This window comes from Rhopilema esculentum, chromosome 16 (assembly GCF_057945365.1).
Source record: "Rhopilema esculentum isolate cy_ngs chromosome 16, ASM5794536v1, whole genome shotgun sequence".
NCBI classification, from domain to species: Eukaryota; Metazoa; Cnidaria; class Scyphozoa; order Rhizostomeae; family Rhizostomatidae; genus Rhopilema; species Rhopilema esculentum.
Genome location: NC_142830.1, coordinates 96,312 through 117,687, shown reverse-complemented (window position 1 = coordinate 117,687; position 21,376 = coordinate 96,312). Strand labels below are relative to the sequence as shown.

The window sequence follows — 21,376 nt, the reverse complement described above, 5'->3', positions numbered from 1 at the left end:
AAACTGCGCTAAATAAATGCAGTTTTGCAAATGTCAAAGAAAATGATGTGTGACCAGAAATAACAGATTTGGCTTTATAACTAAAGCAAATGAGACACAGAGCTACGAAGAGAGCTTAGCAAAGAACGTGAATGTGCCTACAAAACTGGATCGACTATGAGAATTCTGACTTTTCTCCCGCAGATCAAGTTTTTTCATGCTAAAACGCCAAATTCACACTTCAAGCACGACCGATTTGTCTTGATTATTGCTCACTTAGCGCGTTTGTATTGGAATAATACATTTCGATATCCCTCCAGCGACATCTTCAAACGCCTTCAAACGCATTCCATAATAGAGCAATCTACTTTACTGTATAACACAGAATACCAGTTTCAGCAAAAAACAGTTCAGTGTCTTATCGTTCGTGAATTTGTGGCTGCTGATATTTGAGGACACAGAATAAGACTATACGGATAAAGACCAGGTATTTGAAATAGGAAAAACAACTATGAAGCTCGAATCATAGTTATCTGCGCATAGCTTCAAATACCGACAACAAACGAATGCCAAGTGATGCACACGTAAGAGCTGCTTTCAGGGACACCTGTACCGGATGCCACGGGAAGTGCTTTGCCCTCACGGCCAAAACAGCCCGTGGATTGATGCTACTTACCTTTCTATAGGTGCAAGCGAAAAAAATTGTTATCAGTCCTTGAATCACATTGGGGACTCCTGAAATCAACAGGCATTTGAAAAGCCGAAGAAAAGCGTCAGACGAGAAAGAAGCCAAGATTTTACAACAAGTTTACTGCATCGAAATTAAATACCTCAAGTTATGTCTTAATCAACTATGAATCAACGAAATAACGATTTATAATAAAGATTTGAGCAGTGGCTTTGGAGTATACGACCAGATATTGAAGAGTAGCATTAGAAAATGTATCTAAACAATGTTTAGATTTGAATTCTACTATTATCTTGTCTACTCCTGCAACTACCCATTAAATGCTTCTCAACGAACAATTTAAAAGATTATTTCTAATTCTAACTACTAATAACATCTCGAAGAGCACCAAAGCTAAGTACATATTACTTGCAATTCTAAATGTATTTGTGCGCATAAACTTAATCTAGCATTGATGGTGATGGGTATCCCAGTCGGCCAACGCATTGCGGCAAGCAAAATATTCTTGATAACAAAACTATTCCAAACTTATTAGGAGCATGTGAAAAAGACTTTAGGACGAAGACTTGTTGAAAAAGCGCACACAAGGTGTCGGTTCAGGGTTCGTGATATATCTTGGACAGGCCATTTGAACGCAGAATAGCGGAAACTCAGAACCGCCGACTAGGTACCTTTCTGTCATCGTCATCAAGCCAAAATCGCATAATTTGCCTCTATCTATCTTTCAAATAAAACTAAGCAATGCAGGGACGACGATCAGAAATAAAACGGTGTTATTCTTTTATGGTAGAAGCATGGTAGAGGCATCTTCCAAATGCCTCCTTCAAATGGGCTTCGAAAGACAAAAGCCCCCAACACCCTGTTCAAGTAACGGAGATGACTAACTGTCGTCATCAGCCACCAGTCATCCCAAACTACTCATAGTCTCTGTTGCGATGGCTTGTCACTTTATATGATTCAAATAACCAGTTGCTCAATATCCTAAATTCACAAAGAGTAACATTTGGCTTTGATTTATAACATCTGTATAGCAAAATGCAGAAAACAAGCTCAAATGGTTAATCGGTGGTCTCACAACAGCAAACGAGCAATGATTCTGAAATTTGAAAAGCTTAAAGCTGAATGAGTGCAGTCAGATAAAATAAAAACATAAACCATGAAACATGCATTCTATGTGCAAAAAGTCACTTGATATGTCGAAACCCATTGCCCAACACGATGCCAGAGCCATTTAGTCTTCTTCTTTTGTCACTTACAATCGACATGACTACATATCCCTCTCTTTAATAAGGAAAAAAAGATAAAACATAATTGGAAGTACTTCTTACACAACGCAGTACCAGCGAAAATAATGAAAATTAGAACACTTATGATTAAAAAATACTTCCATGTATACTTTTAGCTTGAGAAAGCAGAAGTCTGAACTCATAAGCTCTAGTCAAAGCACCTAAGTTGTCGGCAAGGTTCTCTGCCAACTGTCTTAATTTAAAAAGTCCTAATCTCGGTGAAAGTTCATATTAATATTAGATCAAAATCTGATTGGGCTGACAAAACTTCTTACCCTCCCATTTGCACAGAAGAAATCGACGTGATAAAGGCTTGCAAAAGTAGCAGCTTACACTATCTAGCTGCAAAGCAAAGTCCAAAGCTTTCGATTATGCTCCTTTTGCTACCAGAAAAGTCAATTAGTTTCATGTTGACAATTATTAGTATCAATAGTGTCATAACTTGCTGCTTGCAATACTCGACTAACTGTCTCTTCTCTGCCTCGCACTAAGAGCAGTTATGCCTTATCTTTTGTCAGTAAAACTGGCAAATGGGTTACTGTTACAAAACCAAAGTGTCCGCTATTAAAATCTAATATTTTTACAATAACTATGTCCCGGAGTACCCCTTCGAAGTTATGAAACTGAAGAAATAGGGTTGTGAGGCGACCCCATCTGAGTTAAAACTTTATCTAGCCACTGAAGTGGACCATGCAGATGGATCTCGATCCAGCAGGGTGTACTTGTTACATCTTGTCTATGGTATTCGGCTCCCCAGCCTTTGACAAAACTCATCCGTATAGTGCAGTGCTTTGTCAATTCATAAACTGCTTCATAGCCATGATTAACGCTCTGAGAAAGCAACTGAGCAAACTCTTGATTATTGAATATTTTGAGCGTGCAGCCAGGCGGAATTTTGCACACTGTCGTAGGATGGAAACCATGGTGGTAGTTGCAGTTGCGGCTTTGGACGAAAATGGCGCTGTCGCTCAGACATTCTGCAAAGACCTCCCCACCAACATAATACAAATGAACTCCTTTGCTTATATGACGTCGAGTGTTCTCAATCGTAGAGTTGCGATTAACATTGGACATGCCTCCAAGACAGAACCTGTCACTGTTGATGTTTGGATCTGTGAAACCATCAATGACAACACTGGTGTTTGAGGCATGGAACGGCTCTCCAACACGACTGTTCAACTCGTAATAGGCAATTGAACACCAATGAGTTGGTTCTTGATACGTAATAGGGGTTACATCTAGAAGTACAAAGTGACAATGTCGTTGGATTTATAATTTAATATAACTTAACATAAGGATTTTTTGCCTAAGCTCAAATTTCTGATTTTGCTGAATAATGTTTGATTATGGTGATAACTTTACAGCCAACTTGATACTGATGCCATCAGCAAAGAGATCATTCTGTTGCCAAAAGTGGTTATCTACACTCGGTTGAGTTGACAATGGGAACATTTGAATATAAAAAGGAACATAAAATGTCCAAAACACCCTATTTTAAAGAAAGGCAGTTACAGGCTATCTATCATTTGCCAGATGAATTACTTTAAACATACAATTTCAGATGTTGTATTGATTTCAGATGATTATCATTTTAATGATACCTATAGTTATTATATGAATATTAATAATTGTGGCATATTAATAATTGTGGGAAATGTGCTACAAACAACGTGTTCACAAAAAACAGATATCCTATCGAGCTCAATAGCACAAAGCTTAGAAAGCTCTATTTTGACTGAGCAACAGGACAAAAAGCTTGCCGCAACACATACCAGGTGGCACCGTGTCTCCAGTTTCCATTGAGTTTGGATCAGGCCGTGGACTCCCTCCATCTTCGGACATATAAGCAGGCGGTGGTGTTTCTAAAAATGAATCGCTAATCGTTAAAGCTTTGTCTTATTCAACTTCTTTCAATACAGATAACCAATTTCATGATTGCGTAATCGACATTCAAGAACGGTATCACAAATTAGTAATACAGTTTAAAAGTTTCTGTCTTAGTACAAAGCAACATTCACCTACCGTATCTTCTCTAACAACAATTTAGATTCTTCAAGGGTATTTATAGGAGAGGGGCATCGTACAGATAGGGGCATGTTTTGAATAATCCACAAAAAACACTTTCATGCCTCTCACAACATAAACGGGAATGTCTCGTCAATATCTACAAACCATCATCATTGACGTTATAAAAATTTGCTTTGCAGTTCGCTTTATCGAAATGTTTTCTTCGTCACTTCAAAAAAATTTGTGTCGAAAAGTTTATTGAATTTTAATTACATACACTTTATATCAAACATAATTGTAAACAAAGTAAAGATTCTGATTGTTGTCTTGTCAAAACATTTCATCCAGAGCAAAACTTATGCGATCAGGAAAAGTAAATAATGTAATCAAACACCGGGCAGGGCTGCATCTAAAATTTCGAAAACATGGCCTATTAATGAATAGATTAAATAAATCTTAATGAGTTTGTTAATAAAATTCAACTCCGGATAAGAATTTATATTTTTTTGCAAAAGGGTTAATGTTGCAAACCGAAACAGGTGTAGAATGTAGCGACTTCTCCTTTAACCAAACACGCCTTATTTTCATTGTCCTGCACAGGCTGAGCCAACCGTAACATCTACTTGGGTTTTATCAAATTCAACAGATTCAGATTCTGTTCAACAGATATTTCGGTTAAGTTCTGTTTCAGTTTGTATCCGACATATTCCTCGCAATACGACCCTGTTGCCTTGCAGAAATACGGCTCTGCTCAGACATTCTGTAGGCTTTTTTTACAAACCTGAATTGGCAATTTCATAAAAAGGATTATCTTCCACTATGACAAAAGGGGACAATCGTCACATGAAAGGCGCAAAAAAGCTACTGGAAAATAATGGCTGACGGGGGCGGGGTTGTATCTTCAGTCCTGTGTGCAATACACAATTGGACGTCTTCAAATACTTCCTCTCATTCAAAAAAAATAATGAAAACGTTCAATGCTCACCTGGACCAGGAGTAGGTCTTTGAAAGTTTGGTGGGAATCCTGCATTTCCTGGCATTCCATGGACAGATGACATATGCTGCATGTGGTATGGCATCGGGCCCGTGGGCCTGGGGAAGTCACTCTGCCTTGGGACAAGGACTGGTGGTAGTACTAAAATGAAGATAATTCCCATTAGAGAAAGAGAGGGAGGAAAAAATTTAAAAAGATCCATTTATCTCTGGCAATCAACGCAACAGGTTCTACTTTTAATTCAGAGAAATCATTTCTATGTTTGCCCCCGTTCATTATACACCTTTTTGCGTATAGGAACGGACAGTAAAGAAGCTTTAAGAAAACCTTTACAACACAACAAAACAGAAAAGGGGGTGTTCAAAGCGCTGATAACGTGTATATCTAGAACACCTGTTCAAAACGATACGACTTTTATCTCGCCTTGGCATAGCAACGCCCCAAAAACAACCAGCATAAAAAACTGTGTGAATGGAAATTATCGTTTCTTTCTGTGTTGCAGGAATTAGAGAAGCGAATATGATGGCAGAAGTTGTTCTTGCAAAACATGGTCTTGCCAAACATGGCCCTGCCAAACATTAAAGGGTCACTCAAATAATGAGTTGTTGTCTGGATCCTGCTAATACACCCAATAACAAATTGTAACAGTGTTAGCGATGAGATCATCTTTGGACGGATTCATTATATGAATATTTACAAATATACGAAATAACTTTCATTTTTCTTGTTTACAGATGAGAAAGAATGCAAACAATTCAACTGCTTTTCACTTGGAATATTTACATAATTCGGCATTACGGTCGCTTTATTTAGTCATTCTGTGCAGAAAATATTTCATCTTACAAAGAAGGCTACGGCCCGTCCGCAATTTTTTCGCATTGAGCCAAAAGTCCAAATATCCCTAACAACAACACTCTGGCTTTGAAAGTTAAAGGAAGAACGGCAATATTTTGCCGAATTATCGAAAAAAACGCCGGCCTGAAGGTGAAAATAAAAGAGGTATAAAAAAATGCTCCAGAAAAAGGTCAGCCATCATTTGAAGAAATAAACACGTAGGACGTCACTTCCAGGTTCAAAATACTTTAGAGAAGGAAAATAGAACTGATCTTCTGGTAGATCCAATACATTTGTATCCTGTAGGAACTGCTTTCTTTTTTATGAATAAATAAATCACACAGGTCAATGAATCACAGAGGCATGTTGATACAACGATTACAGCCCAGCCCCAGCATGGTACAGTGGACTCCGGTTATAGTCATGCCAAATGTTGCTTGAAGAAAACTTAAGACTATAAATTAACGTGACTTTAAACGAGCTACATTGAATAGTCTGACATATTTAGGACTAAATTTTATGTGACTGTAGCCAGCAGCGTGACTTTAAGCGGATTGACCAGGACAACAACTTAGGTTCACTTGGCGTAAAGCTTAAAATGATTTTGGTCACCGTGGAGCAGACGAAACAATGTATCTTTTGACCTCAAGATTAACAAAGCAAGGTGATCGTTGATGTTTCATTAGCTTTCCTTGTGTGTTTACTGGTTTACCCTTTGGATCACATGTCAGAAGTCTAAATCCTACTAGAGACTAGGTAAACGTTATTTAGAAAGCTAGACAAGCTAAAAAAAGGTAGACCTTTCAATTCGATTTTCGGCAGCATCTGATATAAACCAAATCATGAAAAGAAAAGATTTATGACCCTCGTTGTCTGAATGAAGAATTGCTTGGTTAAAAAAGATAGATTTCATTCTCTCTGGGATGATTTCTGAAGTGCCAATTTTGTCAGGATTCTAGCTATCCATATGTCAACTTGTTCCTTAAAATGTCAGGTATTGTAGTTCAAATTTATCACAACAAAACAGTCTTTCTCGAGAGCGGTGTCTTTTTCAAAACAACAACACAATATTTTGATAGAGTCTTTATCAAGAGACTCCATTCATTTGATTTGCCATTCTACAACCTCACCAATATTCTAGCTTAGGTTAGGCGAAAGCAGCAAAATCCTGAAAGGTATTTTACTGCCAACGGACTCCTTGCATTTTACTTTGATATGCATCGTTGATTGACAACTTCTTGAATTGGTCGATCTTCACATTCTTTTCTAAAACGCTGAGCTTAGGTCGTTTGGGCGTTCACGTAGCAAGCCTCTAATTTGCATAAAGAAATCCTGATTACTGATTATCAGGTATTTGTGGCAGTTGTGTTGTTGGTAAATGTCCTTTGGATTCCATGTTTCAGATTGATTTCTTGTACTCTAGATGGATGTCTTGTGCCTGTCTTTTTCTAGTTTCAGGGCTGTTGTTTAACATTGGCCAGACATTTACTCGATTGTTAAAGCAACTCATGTGGATTACAATTCATTTCGTGGAAGAGCAAAAGTCAGCTAAACTGTAGAAATTCCTTCTGTTTGTCCTTACTTACTTTATCATTACATGTGAAGTTTTTGCAGCATCTTTTTTGGCACATATCATTGTTTTTTGGAAATGGCTCAAACAAGTTGTCTTTAGTACTATTACAAATCAAAATCTTCATGAAATGTAAGCTTTCTATGGCACAGTCAAGATACATCTATTTAATACAATATCTTTGACTACTCTGCATAACAGGTATCTTAGCATTTTTGCACCTGCATATGGCATCTTCACAATTAAGGCTTACTGGAACCAATTATAAGTCATTTCAACTAATTTTTTTTGCCATCTAGCTTTGCAGAGAACAATTCAAGTATCAGGATGACCTCACTTTTTATTACACATTAGGTTTTCGGTTTTTACAGCTTTGTAAACAGCAAATATTTTTAAGTCACCACACTAGAATCTTGATTTAAACCACGCCAACTTTTTATCTACTTTTATACACAGGCTGAATAATGCAGTGAATCTCATGGCTGTGAATACGGGCTCCAAATGGCCCAGAGAAGTTTCGTTTCCACTTGGTCCTGGCACATCATTCAGGTTCTTGAGGGACCCAAATCTAACTTTCAAACAAGGAGAATCATCTGAAAATACTTTTGTCACTGTCACTAATATTTTATGCTACTTTATGGAATAATGGAAAAACAGTGCCAGCTTTCTAAATTTCATGATGGGATAGTTTGTAGAATGTGCATCTTGTGTAGCTACCTTCCAAGCCTACTGTGACAGGAAATGATAACAAAATGTTTGCTTAAGAATCTTACCAAACCGCCCCATCAGGGAATTTGTTGTAGGGATATAGCACTTCAGTTCTCTTTTCACACCAGGTCCATCTGCTTTTGAAACTTTTTGACAAATGTATTGGTGATATTTTGATAAAGTAAAATATTAAGAAGGTGGCTAGTTAATCCAAATTATTCCAGAAGTTTAGGATTCAAAATAAAAATATTAATTGTGTAACTCCTGGAAGCAATAGTGGCTGGAATGTTATCCAAAGAAAATAGATGCCAGGATTCTAGAGTATGACATAGAAAGAAAGACCTGTATAATTTACCATAGTTGGTGGACCATAATGGACATTTGCTAAACCTGCCAGTTTTTAAAAACTTTGCAACTTATAAATTCCAATTTGAAGTACCCAGTTTGGGAGAGATCAGAGAAATTTCATAGCAAATATGACATGATCTTCCAAAAGAAATAAGAAAGTCTCCATTTAAATTTTTTCGTTTTGTAAAAATCTGAAAAAAAATTCAAAATTCCTTGCAATTATTCACTAAAAATAATTTTGCTCTGCAATGTAAAATATTCATCTATCTGCCTTTAACCAAGGGGGTAATCTCTTTTCCGTCCGTAAAATGTGTCTGTGACCAAGGGCGTAATCTCCTTTCATAAATTTTTGAACTATTAGGAGAGTTCCTCTATTAAGAAATTCTAGTGTGTGCAAATTAAACAAAACTTTTTGTGCATATTCTAGATAACATTTACTAACTGTATCAATAGATTTATCATTTGTTACTATTTAATTCTTAGTCAGATTTGCATTTATAATTTGTTACAATTCTATTCATTGTTAAATTTGAATGTATGTTGAGTTTCAAATTAACAATGAAAGCAATATTATGGAAAAAGATAAATGAACTTCCTATGGCTTTTGGCTGTGATGGTTACGAACATCTGGGCTTCCACTAAATAGATGTCTTAGGTTTCAACATCTTAAGAATGCAAATATCATACATTGCAAATATCTTTTTTCTCTGAGTTTTATACTCTGAGGAGTGTAAGATGAAAAAGCTTTAAGTAGTATATATGTTGTGACATGCTTGCTCTTTTAAAAGCCATTTGCAAATATTGCATGCATATAAAATCACAATAGCAGATACCCAAGTTCAATGTTCACCATTCATGATATATCCCTGCCATTCTCAGCCCCCGGCCTGCTGGCCAGTTCTGGCCTGCAACAATTTTTCTTGCTGCCAACCATGGTGGCGGCCTAAACTAACTACACCCACAATCAACACATTTTGCCCTCTCATATTTATACTTTTCACAGCCCTTGGATCTGACTTTAAGCCCTTCAAGTTGACCTAACAAGAGTCAAGGTAATTATTTACCAACATAAAAAATCATTTAATAGAAACTTAAGATAAACTCCAATTTGCATATTCTGCAAACTTAATGAATATACAAAATAAATTAATACTTTTTTCTGTTAAAAGTGGTTTAGACATTGCTTTTTAGCTAAATAACTATTAATAACTAAAATATATATATATCTCAATAATATTTTGACAGCCTCTACCATTTTTCAAAGACTAATTTAAAAATATTCATTGGGGTAATTGAAAGAATTATGGTAATTGATCATACCTCAATGTATGATTTAAAAAATTATCTTTATTACATGTATATACATTTATCAAGCTTATCAAATCCTTTTGATAGTTTCTTTTAATGAAACAGCACTTTCTTTATCTTTCTTAGCAATTTTTGCATATTTTGTAAATATTGTCTTTAAATAATGTGAACAAAACCTGCTTACATTCTGATTAAATAGCTCTATTCTTGGGAAAAAGTCCAAAAGGAAATTTAGGACTGTATGTATACTTATTGTGAAATCCAAAATTATGTAGTTTTGAAAATGGTAGGATACTTCTGGGTTATTAACACAAAAACTCAAATCATGTAGTTTATTTTTCTCTTTGTGTTGTTAAAATGTTTAGAATATGTGATGCATTAAAAGCCAAAAGAAACATGAACTTGACTTATTTGACTCCGCACTCGACATCGCATCAAGAAAACAACAGAAAAATGACTGCATCTTGATTTAGGAATTTGGAAAAGAAGCAGCGAACATCGAAGGTAATGAGTTGTTTTATTCTTTGACTAATAAAACAGAAAAAATGGAGTTTTGCCGACAAGATAAACCCAAAAAACAAAAAATAAACTTGTGAACTTAAGTAATATTATCGATCGCCAAATTGATCTACAAAGAAGCTCCCTCACAACAATGGCATACATTATTAAACCAAGCCAGATCAGTCGTAATTTATCAGGCCTATGTCACGATAAATAAACACGGGAATTCGCCTCTATCTTAGCAGGTTGCTATTCCTAAGAAAAACATCCTGAATTGATATGTAAACAACGGTAACAGCAAGATTTTCAGAATAAGGCTGATTGAAGAGTAGTCCAAACACCAATCAAAGGAGAGAAAGAAATTCCGGCATTGCCGCGCTTGGGAGGGAAGCGATCTTGCTATTACCATTGTTGAATTATTCGATAAACTCTAAGCTTCTGTTCATATTTAGAAATAAGGGATGAGCTTACGACAGGATAAACAGTGTAACTTTTATCCTGGTCTTCCTGATCTGCGAGCTTTTTGAAAGTTAAGAGAATGCATACTCAAGGTGATGTTGTTATACGCTCGCTGTAAACTATAATTACTTTATCTGTAAACATAGGTTTTGGTTGCTTCAAATCGCTTACCTGGGGTTTCTACTCTTCGATAGTGATAAGGGTTGATGCATACTTCCTTTTTGTTAAGGCTAAATGCATATTCACAGCAATCTAGTGGCTTCAGCTCATGATGAGACTGTAAATCAGGCCATCTCCATACGCGACAGTAAATAACGTGAGGGAGACCCTTCCGATGAGATACTTGCAACCTTCCATCTAAACTCCTTGGGATAGTGACGCACTTCGACACACAATTCGGGTTCGACAATGCTTTTTCTAGTTCCTCCAGCGCTCCTTTCTTTTTCTTGAGCTTTTTTACCAGCGAGTCTATGGCCTTCTCGGCCCATTTTTCTTCTTCATCACCCTGTTTCCATCCCAATAGTCGCTTTACGGCAGGGGAGGTAAACGAAAAAAGAGAAGCCATGCCTGCCATGATGAAGCCTCTTATCAGGTATCACTCAGCAAACAGTTGTTAAAATCACGTAAAACATTAAACATCGATAAATTACTCCCATTGACATAAACTGAACTCAGAAGCTCCTGGTAATGTTTTTCTTTCCAGTTTTACACTGACCAGCGCGCGTGTTCACTGACAGTTATACAATCGCTTGAATGAACACAGACCTAAGCTTGGCACTTAGGCCTAGGTAGTTTCAATGACTTCTGCAACGAAAAAAAGGAACTCTCCTCCCTCGAAGACTGTGGCCTTTAATTTCCAGACTTGATAGGCGCCTTCAGCTTGATAAAGATAGTTTTTGAAGTATGATATAGCCGATTGCTTTGGTCGCGGAGATAATTTGCAGAGAAATATCTTTCGTGGTTGGTCGGCTCAATTTGCAAAAGTTCTGTTCCTTTAACAGCCGCCCAAATAAAGCAGAGCCCCGAGGCCGCAAATGTCCTTCGCAGCGACCATTCGCCACAGGGGCCAATTTTTCATAAAAATCGTCTATAAAAAACCAACCCTAAAGATAAACAAAAATAAAAAGCCATAAAAGAAAGAGAAATCTCATCTTTACTTCTTTGTGTTGCTCTTTCGTGACTTAATGAGCTGGCAAGTGCAACAAAGCTTTGCATGACACTGTTTGCATGGCAATAAGTAGATCGTTTGATTGGCAGAAGATTGCGGCCAGAGGCGATGAAATGGGGGAGAGGGAGTGGGGCAGAAGAAGTCTCCTCGCAAAATTTATTTTTAAGTAATTCAACCCGCTTTAATATTTGAAATTTTCCACTTTTAATCATGGTAACAGTTCAGTTTGAGACTACCACATCAGAAAGAGAGGTGCCATGAACTTGCAATAAAAAAGGCAAGCTTGAGTAAGAATCAAAATAAAAAGTCTATATAGTATTTTTCCTAAAAGGAAAACGAAATGAAACTAATAATATGTTTCTAACTAGAAGACCTGTTGCCTATACCCATAACATGTTGCCTATGATTCGCTAGCAGTAAGTGTCTTTTTCAAATTGTTTTAAAATATCTATTTGAAATGTTTCCACCTTCTGTGTTGCCTTGGTGCAAACTTGCCTCTTTATTCTTGACTTTTACCACAGTTGGGCGCAGTATAGAAAGCCATTTTAGACCTTACCAGCTACAGTAGAAATTCAGAGAAAGGTCCTCTGCGTGGCGTTGTTGGATGTTGGTAAAATAATGTTTCGTTTTTTCATATCGTTGATGGTTTTGCCGTATTTGCTCGTCGCACACAATTTATTTACATCGCCGCAGATCAGAAAAAACCTATAGAAAGGTCCGTGATTTGCCATCCTGTAGCAATTTTTCAGCTACAAGGCCCATGGAAGTGGCAACATGTGGTGGTCTCTTTACGCGCATTTGCCCTCTTTACTGCTGGTCACTCGACAATGCAGGAAAAAGCAAAACGCATTTGCTTATTGTAAGGTAATTTTTCGAACAAAATTGGCTTCAAATGCTCTTAAAAAAAGATTAACCTAGCCTTTAAATGAAGACTAAATTTTAAGGGTTCGAGAACACTCTAGCATTCTAAAATCCGAACACGAACAAACATACGAAGGTTCGCAAAAGAAAGAAGGTGATATGCTACTTCTCCCCAGAAAACAATAAATCGAGGCGTTGTCTCAAGTCCACCGCTGAACTTTTTATAAGTACTTTAGTTATACTAATATTCAAACAAGGTCCTTCATCCATCATGTAAAAATAATTTTAAATGCTTCTATTCAGCGTAGATATCAGTAGTGCAGCACAAACAACATAAAATTGGTAGATCAGTAAGCCAGGTCGAAAGAATCCAAAATGATGACATGCCAGTTATCTTTCGTGATTAGAACTGAAATAGTGTGTGTAGACAGGGAAACTTGTGTATTTGAACACAGGGAAACAATAGAATTGATGTTTTAGAGCAGGCAGACAAAAACACTTGAAAATTTCCGACAAAGCTCTTTGACATACAGAAAAGAGCATGAAATAAGTCCAGATCATACTGAACTTTTTGTTGTCTGGAGACGCAATGGATATTTGCCAACCCTGCTAACCCCGCCTGGCCACTGTTGCAGAAATACAAGCATCTTTTGAAAGAATGGGTTTCTTGATTTCATGTGATTTCATTAGCACTGGGTTTCTTGATGTCATGTGATTTGAGTGCATAGAGATTTGAAAAGGTTTGTTGAACACAGGGATAGTGGAAGCGGGGAGAAAGAGCTTTAGCTCCCCTATTAATTTTCAAAGTGTACTTAAAATCATGCCAAAAATCGCCCTGATCTTGGCGCTTAGCATGTTTAGTCCCTTTTCCCCTTAACGTTTCAGCCACTCAATCTATAACATGCTCCGCGGTCCTTGGTTGAGCATCCAATGTTATGGATCATAAAAAAATAGCACATACAAACGTAATCTATTGTAAGAAATTGCACCTTATTACTCGCACGAAGTTCCCCGTTTGTGTCTAAGAAATTGCACCTTATTACTCGCACGAAGTTCCCCTTTTGTGTCTATCACAATTTATCTAGAAATAAACACTTGATCATCTAAAAAAATCATTTCTATCCCATCTTTTGAATAATCATTTTCGAGCAAATTCTTAAGGTTTGGGATGATCAATACTATGGCTATATTTTTGTTGTCATCTTTTGGCTTGGTTTCTTATAGACAATTTTTTAAGAGAGAAATGCTCGAAATGTTGTGACAATAGAGGAGTCAAATGTGATGTCACAAGAAAACTATTTTTAGAATTTTCAAATTTTGACCATATATACAATATATGCAAACCAGTTAAATTTGTCAAATATCGGGTGAGCTATGGCCAATAGAAGATTTGAAGTTTGCTAACGGATTTTTGACTGTTATTTTGGCTCAGTCTATAAAGTTATGAACGGAGACCAAATTACAGAGGTTTGATGGGGCCAGAGCTTGTGCTTATCTGGTCATATCTCAGCCAATTCGTAATAGCTCACCTTGTTCTGGCCCCGACGGTGTCCGCTAATTGGAGAGAATACTGTAATCACAGTTTATTCTAAGCTGGATTTGGGCCAGTTTCTTGGAGCTGGAATTCAAAATGCGGAGCAGAATAGGAAATTCTGTGGAGTTGGAAAATTCAAAGAAAACGAAAGAGAAATGTTTTGTTACTTAACTATTTTTCTTATCACATTTCGTTGTAACTAAAGAGTTCGTCTGTACTGATGCTGGAAATGTTTCTGGTTGCAAATGTAGTCTAAAGACATTACATCTAGGGCACAATAGATAACAACAAAATTTCAACCAGCACCCAGGGCTGCCAAGAGAGGGCAAAGGGGGGCAAAGTACATCACAGCCTCAAGGTCTAGAAGGTCTCATAAAGTAATGAATTCTATTTTCAGAATAAAATTAACCAAACGTAACAAAAATATAATAAAGATGATAAAATATTTTACACAATTGCAAGAAAGTGACTGCAGGAAACATCTTGAAATGCATTTCTAGGTTAATTTGAAAGATGAAGCTGCAAAAGATTTCTGCTAGATCGCTTGCAAGGTCCGCTATTTTTGATTTTGCATCACAACCACTAAAACCCTTGGCGGCCGTGCCAACACCTGTAACAAGTTGATCTACTGCAATAAGATCTACTGTAGTGGTTTGGTTTGCATTTGCTCTGACAGAAATCTGGTTTTATAGTGGGAATAGCACCAATATATTAGGATGATTTGTGGGGCTGGAATTTTTCCTTAGAATAAGCTCTGAGAGTAATCATAAATAGCTTCAGAACAAAGGTGTAGATCCTCAAGATTGATTTACCATCACAATAAAGTTGGACAATTGACATGATACGAGAGCCACATTAATTAACATACTTGTGTTCATTCATGCTACACCACTTCTTACGTGGTTCAACACAAACAAAGCGGAGCAGGGGGGCTGGGGGGCTTTAGCACCCCACTTTATGCAAAGCTGCAAAATATTAAGAGGTGAACCGCCAGTGAAGCTTCTTTTTATTCATTTTTAGCCCCCGCACTTTTTTAGAACCCCCCCTCCCACTTTTCTCAACGCTCTGCGGTGCCTGCAACATGCAATCTTACACAACCCATTCACAGGTGCTGTAGAAATGCCATCGCGTGGAAAAACAAATTTGTCTCGTCTCTGATTTGTCTCTGTCTCTGATTTCTCTCTGATTTGTCTTTGAATTGTCTCTGATTTGTCTCTGATTTGTCTCTGATTTCTTTCTGATTTGTCTTTGAATTGTCTCTGATTTGTCTCTGATTCATCTATGATTTTCTCTGATTCTTCTCTGATTTATCTCCACCATTACAAAAATTTAACAAATGCAAGCTGAAATACCTCCGATAGCATCACGAAAAAAATCAACATGCGAAATGCAAGTAGTAAAGATTCCCAAATCTAATATTAATTTATTTAAACGACATGCAACTGCACATTCATTTATTTGATTATACGAGTAATTATAATCACATACAGCAAATTTCATAAAGCAAAGTGTTGTATAGTTAACATTACGTCATTGGACGACGAGATTACGAGAGATTGCACCACGACATGCAACTCAAAACATATTACGTCATGGTATATTTTGGCCGTCAGGGATTGCACCACGAAGTGCAACTCGAAGAAAAACCTTATGATTGGACAAATAATAACAAGAACCCCTTTTCCTATTGGACGTTTGCTTTGCTGGAACTTTTATTGGATGTTTAGATTTATTGCACCATCTATTGTTTAATCTTATATAAATTTGAGCTTTTAGTTTAGAGATTTAGAGAAGTTGTAATTTAGACGCTAGTTTGACGCTGATGAAGATAAAGATAAAGACCAGTCGCCGTTTCTCTCTCTGACGTTCTCCTGCCGCCGCTAAAGTAAAGATTCAGAAGCAAGGTCGTAAGTTAAAGCCCTGAATTTTATTGGTATTTGTTAAAGTAGTAAGAACTCACGCAATTTCATGTTATACTTAACACTGTCGTTCAACCTCAAGTATAACATCTGGTGCCCCGTGTGAGGAATTGTCGAAGATAGAGAATTGACTTTATTTGTTGCAAGTGTTATTTTGTTCATTTTTATTTGGAGTACATTTTGCCGCATTTTACAAGTTTCAAGAACAGTCCAGTCAGTCGAAGCACTCCTTTGTATCGTAGTATTTACTCACGTGCCGTTAGCTGTTGTTGTTCTAATTGGATTAACTCTTGCATCAGACGTATGTAAACATTTTATTTCGGGATTCTGACGTATTCGCATAAAAGTATTTTCGTAAACAATGGAAGTGGAAGCAACGGTTCAAGAACTGCAAACTCAGTTGACGGCAGTTCAAGCTGCTATCGAGGGGAATTCCCAGTCCAGTTTATTCAAACCTCGCTCTTTTAGCGGTCTTCCCTCTGAAGACGTAAATGAATGGCTTGGAAAATTTGAACGTTATTCAAAATTTTATAATTGGTCGAATGCCAAAAAACTTGGTGCACTAACTTTGCTTTTAGAAGGCCCCGCGTTAGCCTGGTACCAAACATTACCAGATGAAGGCACTGGTAGTTTTGCCAACCTTTGCACTGCCTTAAGGGATCGTTTTGGAGCACAAAATTTAGAATTTCTCTTCAGGCAAGAACTCTACTCCCGAAAACAGGGGCTTGGGGAGCATCTCGCTGTTTATACCGAGGATATTATTAAGAAATGTCAACGCCTCGCCTTGCCAGACAAGGATATAATGAACATATTTATAAATGGCCTGACTGACGATCTTAAAACCCACGTCATTTTGAGTCAGCCCAAAACATTCGCAGAGGCAGAAAATTTGGCCCGCTTGAAAGATTCTGTTGGCAAAACACTGCCTCTCACATTTTCCGCCCAAACAGTGCAAGACCGTCGCATTAAAGAACTCGAAGGTCAAGTTAATTTACTCCTTTCATTGGCCTCGCAAAAGAAAACACAGCCAATACAAGCATTGTCGACATCACATGCAGAAATACCGCATGATGTATTTCAAAATTTCGATTTCGACCCGTGCATGCCGCAAAATGACAATAGGTTCGGTCATAATGATCCTCGAAATCTAAAAGAGGAAGTGATTGCAGCCATTCAAACCGGGTTCAATAATCTGAACGGGAATAACAACTGGGAGGATAGCCAACGTCGAGGTGCGCGTGGGAGGAATCTCCGCACTACTGATGGGCAGCCCATTTGCAACAATTGTCAGCGAGTGGGACACGTTGCTAGGTACTGCAGATTTGGCCAACGCCAACAACAACAATTTCAGTCTGCACGTAGGGGAGGTTTTCGTGGCAACCAAAATAATTCATCTGTTTCTTTCCAAAACCGGGAGCCTTTAAACCGCACAGGGCCTTTACAATGGGGGCAGTAAAGGCCCACCCATCATTGAGTCTAGCTAGAAGAGACCCCTCATTTGGACGAAGGAAAAAAGAAAACGGGTTACTTCAACAACAAGAAAACTTTCCGATTTCATTAAAAAGGGATTCTAGTCACCCGACGGGTTTGAAAGCTGCCAGTAAATCCGATGAAAAACAGCCCTCAGTTCCCTGCGTAAATGCTGAGACATTCGGTAACGCTGCCACATCTTCTAATGTATTGATATGGGGAACTATTCTGAAGCAGCCTTTCAAAGTACTTGTAGATACCGGTGCCGCTGTTTGTGTAGTTAACGAACAATTTTATCGCGATGTTTTGCGCACCAAGCACGGGATTACCCAAAGCAATGTAATTGATAGTATTAAAACTGCGAATGGTGACATAGTGTCGGTAGTCGGTGCCATTGAATTTTCAGTTAAGTTTGGAAACATTGACTATGAATGTAATGCAGTAATCGTGCCCAACTTGGCTTACAATATCGTTCTTGGGAGAGACTTTTTACAAAGATATCGCGCAGTGATAGATGTTGGGAATGAAAAAGTAACTTTCTCAGAAAATAATACTGTTACATTCGCTACCGGTAATTCTCCTCCGGTTATTTCTGATGTTCGATCTGCTAAGACCTTTGTTATTGACGGTAGCAGCGAAGTTATTATTCCCGCCATTCTGACGTCATTTCCCTCGGAGACTGTCGTAGGACTGATCGAAGGTTCTACTAAGCTCTCTGACCGTTATCATTTATTGTGTGCTTCTACACTTTGTCAACCAGATGCTGATGGTAGAGTCACTCTCCGCTTGCTAAATCCATCTTCTGATTCAGTTGTCATCCATAAAGGTACCACTATTGGTGAATTTGAAGAAATTTCTGATTACAATAAAATCACTCCACTTGAATCAAATCCTCCTGTGTCTATCGCTGACTCCTCCGCAGCTACCATTCCAGAGGCTAACTCTAAGAAATTCAATTGTTTGCCTAGTCAAGTTCTATCTCCTGCAGAAAACAGACAATTGGAAATCCTTCTAGCGGAATACGCTGATATTTTCGCAACCTCTAGCCTCGATTTAGGCCACACGTCTATCATTGAACATAAAATCGACACGGGCAATGCTTCGCCCATCAAACAGCAACCATATCGTGCTTCTCACTCTCAGAAGGTTTCTATCGAAAACCACATCAATGATATGCTTGACCAAGGTATAATTGAAGTTTCGTCGAGCCCTTGGAGCTCACCAGTCGTCCTAGTGAAGAAGAAAGATGGTAGTACACGCTTTTGTATCGATTATCGAAAATTAAATGCTGTAACCCATAAGGACAGTTACCCTCTGCCACGAATAGATGACGCTTTGGACTCGCTTGCTGGCTCGAAATATTTTTCTACTTTGGACCTGCAGTCAGGTTACCATCAAGTGGCGATGCACCCAGAATCGAAAGAGAAAACAGCCTTCATTTCTCATGCTGGGTTGTACCAATTTAATGTCCTTAGCTTTGGGTTGACGAATGCTCCTCCGCAGTTTCAACGACTCATGTCTCGTGTACTTCACGGCCTCGAATGGAAGGTCTGCCTTGTATATATCGATGACGTCATCATTTTCTCGTCTTCTTTCGCTGAGCATCTTTCTAGATTGAAACTCGTATTTGATCGTTTTCGCGCTGCTAATCTTAAACTGAAGCCTTCCAAGTGCTACTTTGCCCGAGATTCAGTTAATTATCTTGGATTCGTTGTATCTTCTAAGGGTATTGCGCCAGATCCTTACAAACTGGACGCTGTTCGTTCGTTTCCAACGCCGAAAACCGTTAAGGAAGTTCGCAGTTTTCTGGGATTGTGTAATTATTATCGTCGTTTCGTGAAGGATTTTGCGATTATAGCTTCGCCGCTAAATCATTTGACTAGGAAGAACGTACGTTTCTCGTGGAGTCCCGATTGTGAAATCGCCTTTGCAGAGCTCAAATCTCGCCTATGCTCGCCTCCTATTCTCGCATATCCAAATTTTGATTTGCCATTTCATCTGTATACGGATGCCAGTCAGTACGCTATTGGCTTTATACTTGGCCAAGTTGTCGATGGTAAGGAAGTTGTGTTAGCCTATGGTGGCCGCGAACTAAGTGACGCGGAGAAGAAGTATAGTACGACGGAACGGGAGGCATTAGCGGTAGTAGATGGTATAAAGCGTTATCAACCGTACCTTACCGGACAATCGTTTTTCGTTCACACTGATCATGGTAGTCTGTCGTGGTTGATGAAAGTAAAGGATCCTACAGGTAGACTTGCTCGATGGGCGTTGCAGCTACAACAGTACGATTTTCAGATCCTTCATCGTTCTGGTTCCTCAAATGGTAACGCGGATGCTCTTTCCCGCCGCCCATACTCAACGCCCGTTAACTCTTTATCGTCTGAACATCTCGCTTCTGTTGCTGACATTTCCGTTCCACTGGCTGTCATAGATCATCCATGCCCACCGCCTGAAACTTTATACAAACTTCAGCGCGAAGATTCCAATCTCATAGATATTATTAATTATCTTGAATCAAACGAATTGCCTTCCAACGATAAACAAGCGCGCTCCTTGCTCCTGTCCATCGAGTCTTTCTTCTTAAATGAGCGTGGAATTCTTTGTCATCTTTGGAGTCCAGGTAAACGTCGAGTTCAACAATTGTGTGTACAAGTTGTCATTCCAGCTTCATTACGCCATGAAGTTTTAGTTGCTTGCCATGATCATTGCACCGCTAGTCACCTTGGTATCACAAAAACCTATGACAAAATACGTGCACGTTATTATTGGCCTAATATGTTCAAGGATATCGAACATTGGTGTAATTCTTGTGTTGATTGTGCAATGAAGAAGATACCACGTGGACACCGTAGGGCGCCATTGTTACCTATTCCAGTGGAAGGTGCTTTTGACAGAGTGGCTATGGATATTCTCGGTCCATTTCCAGAAACTCACGATGGAAATCGTTACATTATCGTTTTTTCCGATTATTATACTCGTTGGCCGGAAGCATTTGCCTTACCGTCTACTGAAGCATCCCGGATCGCGCATATTCTCGTTGATGAAATTCTTGCTCGTCACGGTGCTCCTCGCGCCCTACTTTCTGATCGCGGGCCTAACTTTCTAGCATCAATTGTGAAAGAAGTGTGCAAAATTATGAACACACGGCGTCAGCTCACCACGGCCTACCATCCACAGACAGATGGTCTTGTCGAGCGTTTTAATGCAACTTTGGCCGAGGGTCTTTCTATGTACGTCAGCTCTAACCAAAAAGATTGGGACAAACATATTCCGATGGTCCTGTTCGCTTATCGTGTTTCTCCTAATGCCACGACAGGAGAATCGCCGTTTTATCTATTGTATGGACGCGAGCCACGCTTGCCGATTGATGCTGCGTTGATTTTACCGGATTCTAAGTTGTCGTCGTCAGTTGCCAAACTGCGTGCTGAAATTGTTCAAAATTTAGAGAATGCGCAGTCTATCATTAAGTCTAACACGCAACTCGCGCAGCAAAAGATGAAAGCCTACTACGATCTCAAAGCGACTCCTGTTCTATACGATGTCGGTTCGCGCGTTTGGGTCTATACACCGAAGAAACGCAAAGGTCTGTCGAAGAAATTACAGCATAACTATCACGGTCCTTATCGCATCGTACCAAAGCTATCTCCGGTTCATTTCAAACTTCGGACATTGGATAATCGCCCTGTTTCTGTTCCGGTTCATGCAAATCGACTAAAGCCATACCACGACCCGGCCGACC

At 38.6% G+C, this 21,376-nt stretch overlaps 1 protein-coding gene across 1 annotated transcript; it reads right to left on the bottom strand.

The window, feature by feature from the left end:
* Window positions 1–774: 774 nt before the first annotated feature.
* On the bottom strand, window positions 775–11,680 carry LOC135682351 (SMAD family member 5). Its single transcript, XM_065197211.2, has 4 exons — window positions 10,854–11,680; window positions 4,946–5,095; window positions 3,726–3,815; window positions 775–3,191 (listed from the first exon to the last, which is right to left on the bottom strand). Exons 1-4 carry the CDS (start codon window positions 11,254–11,256, stop codon window positions 2,569–2,571), a joined length of 1,266 nt encoding a protein of 421 aa, XP_065053283.1. The 5' UTR covers window positions 11,257–11,680; the 3' UTR covers window positions 775–2,568.
* Window positions 11,681–21,376: the final 9,696 nt, after the last annotated feature.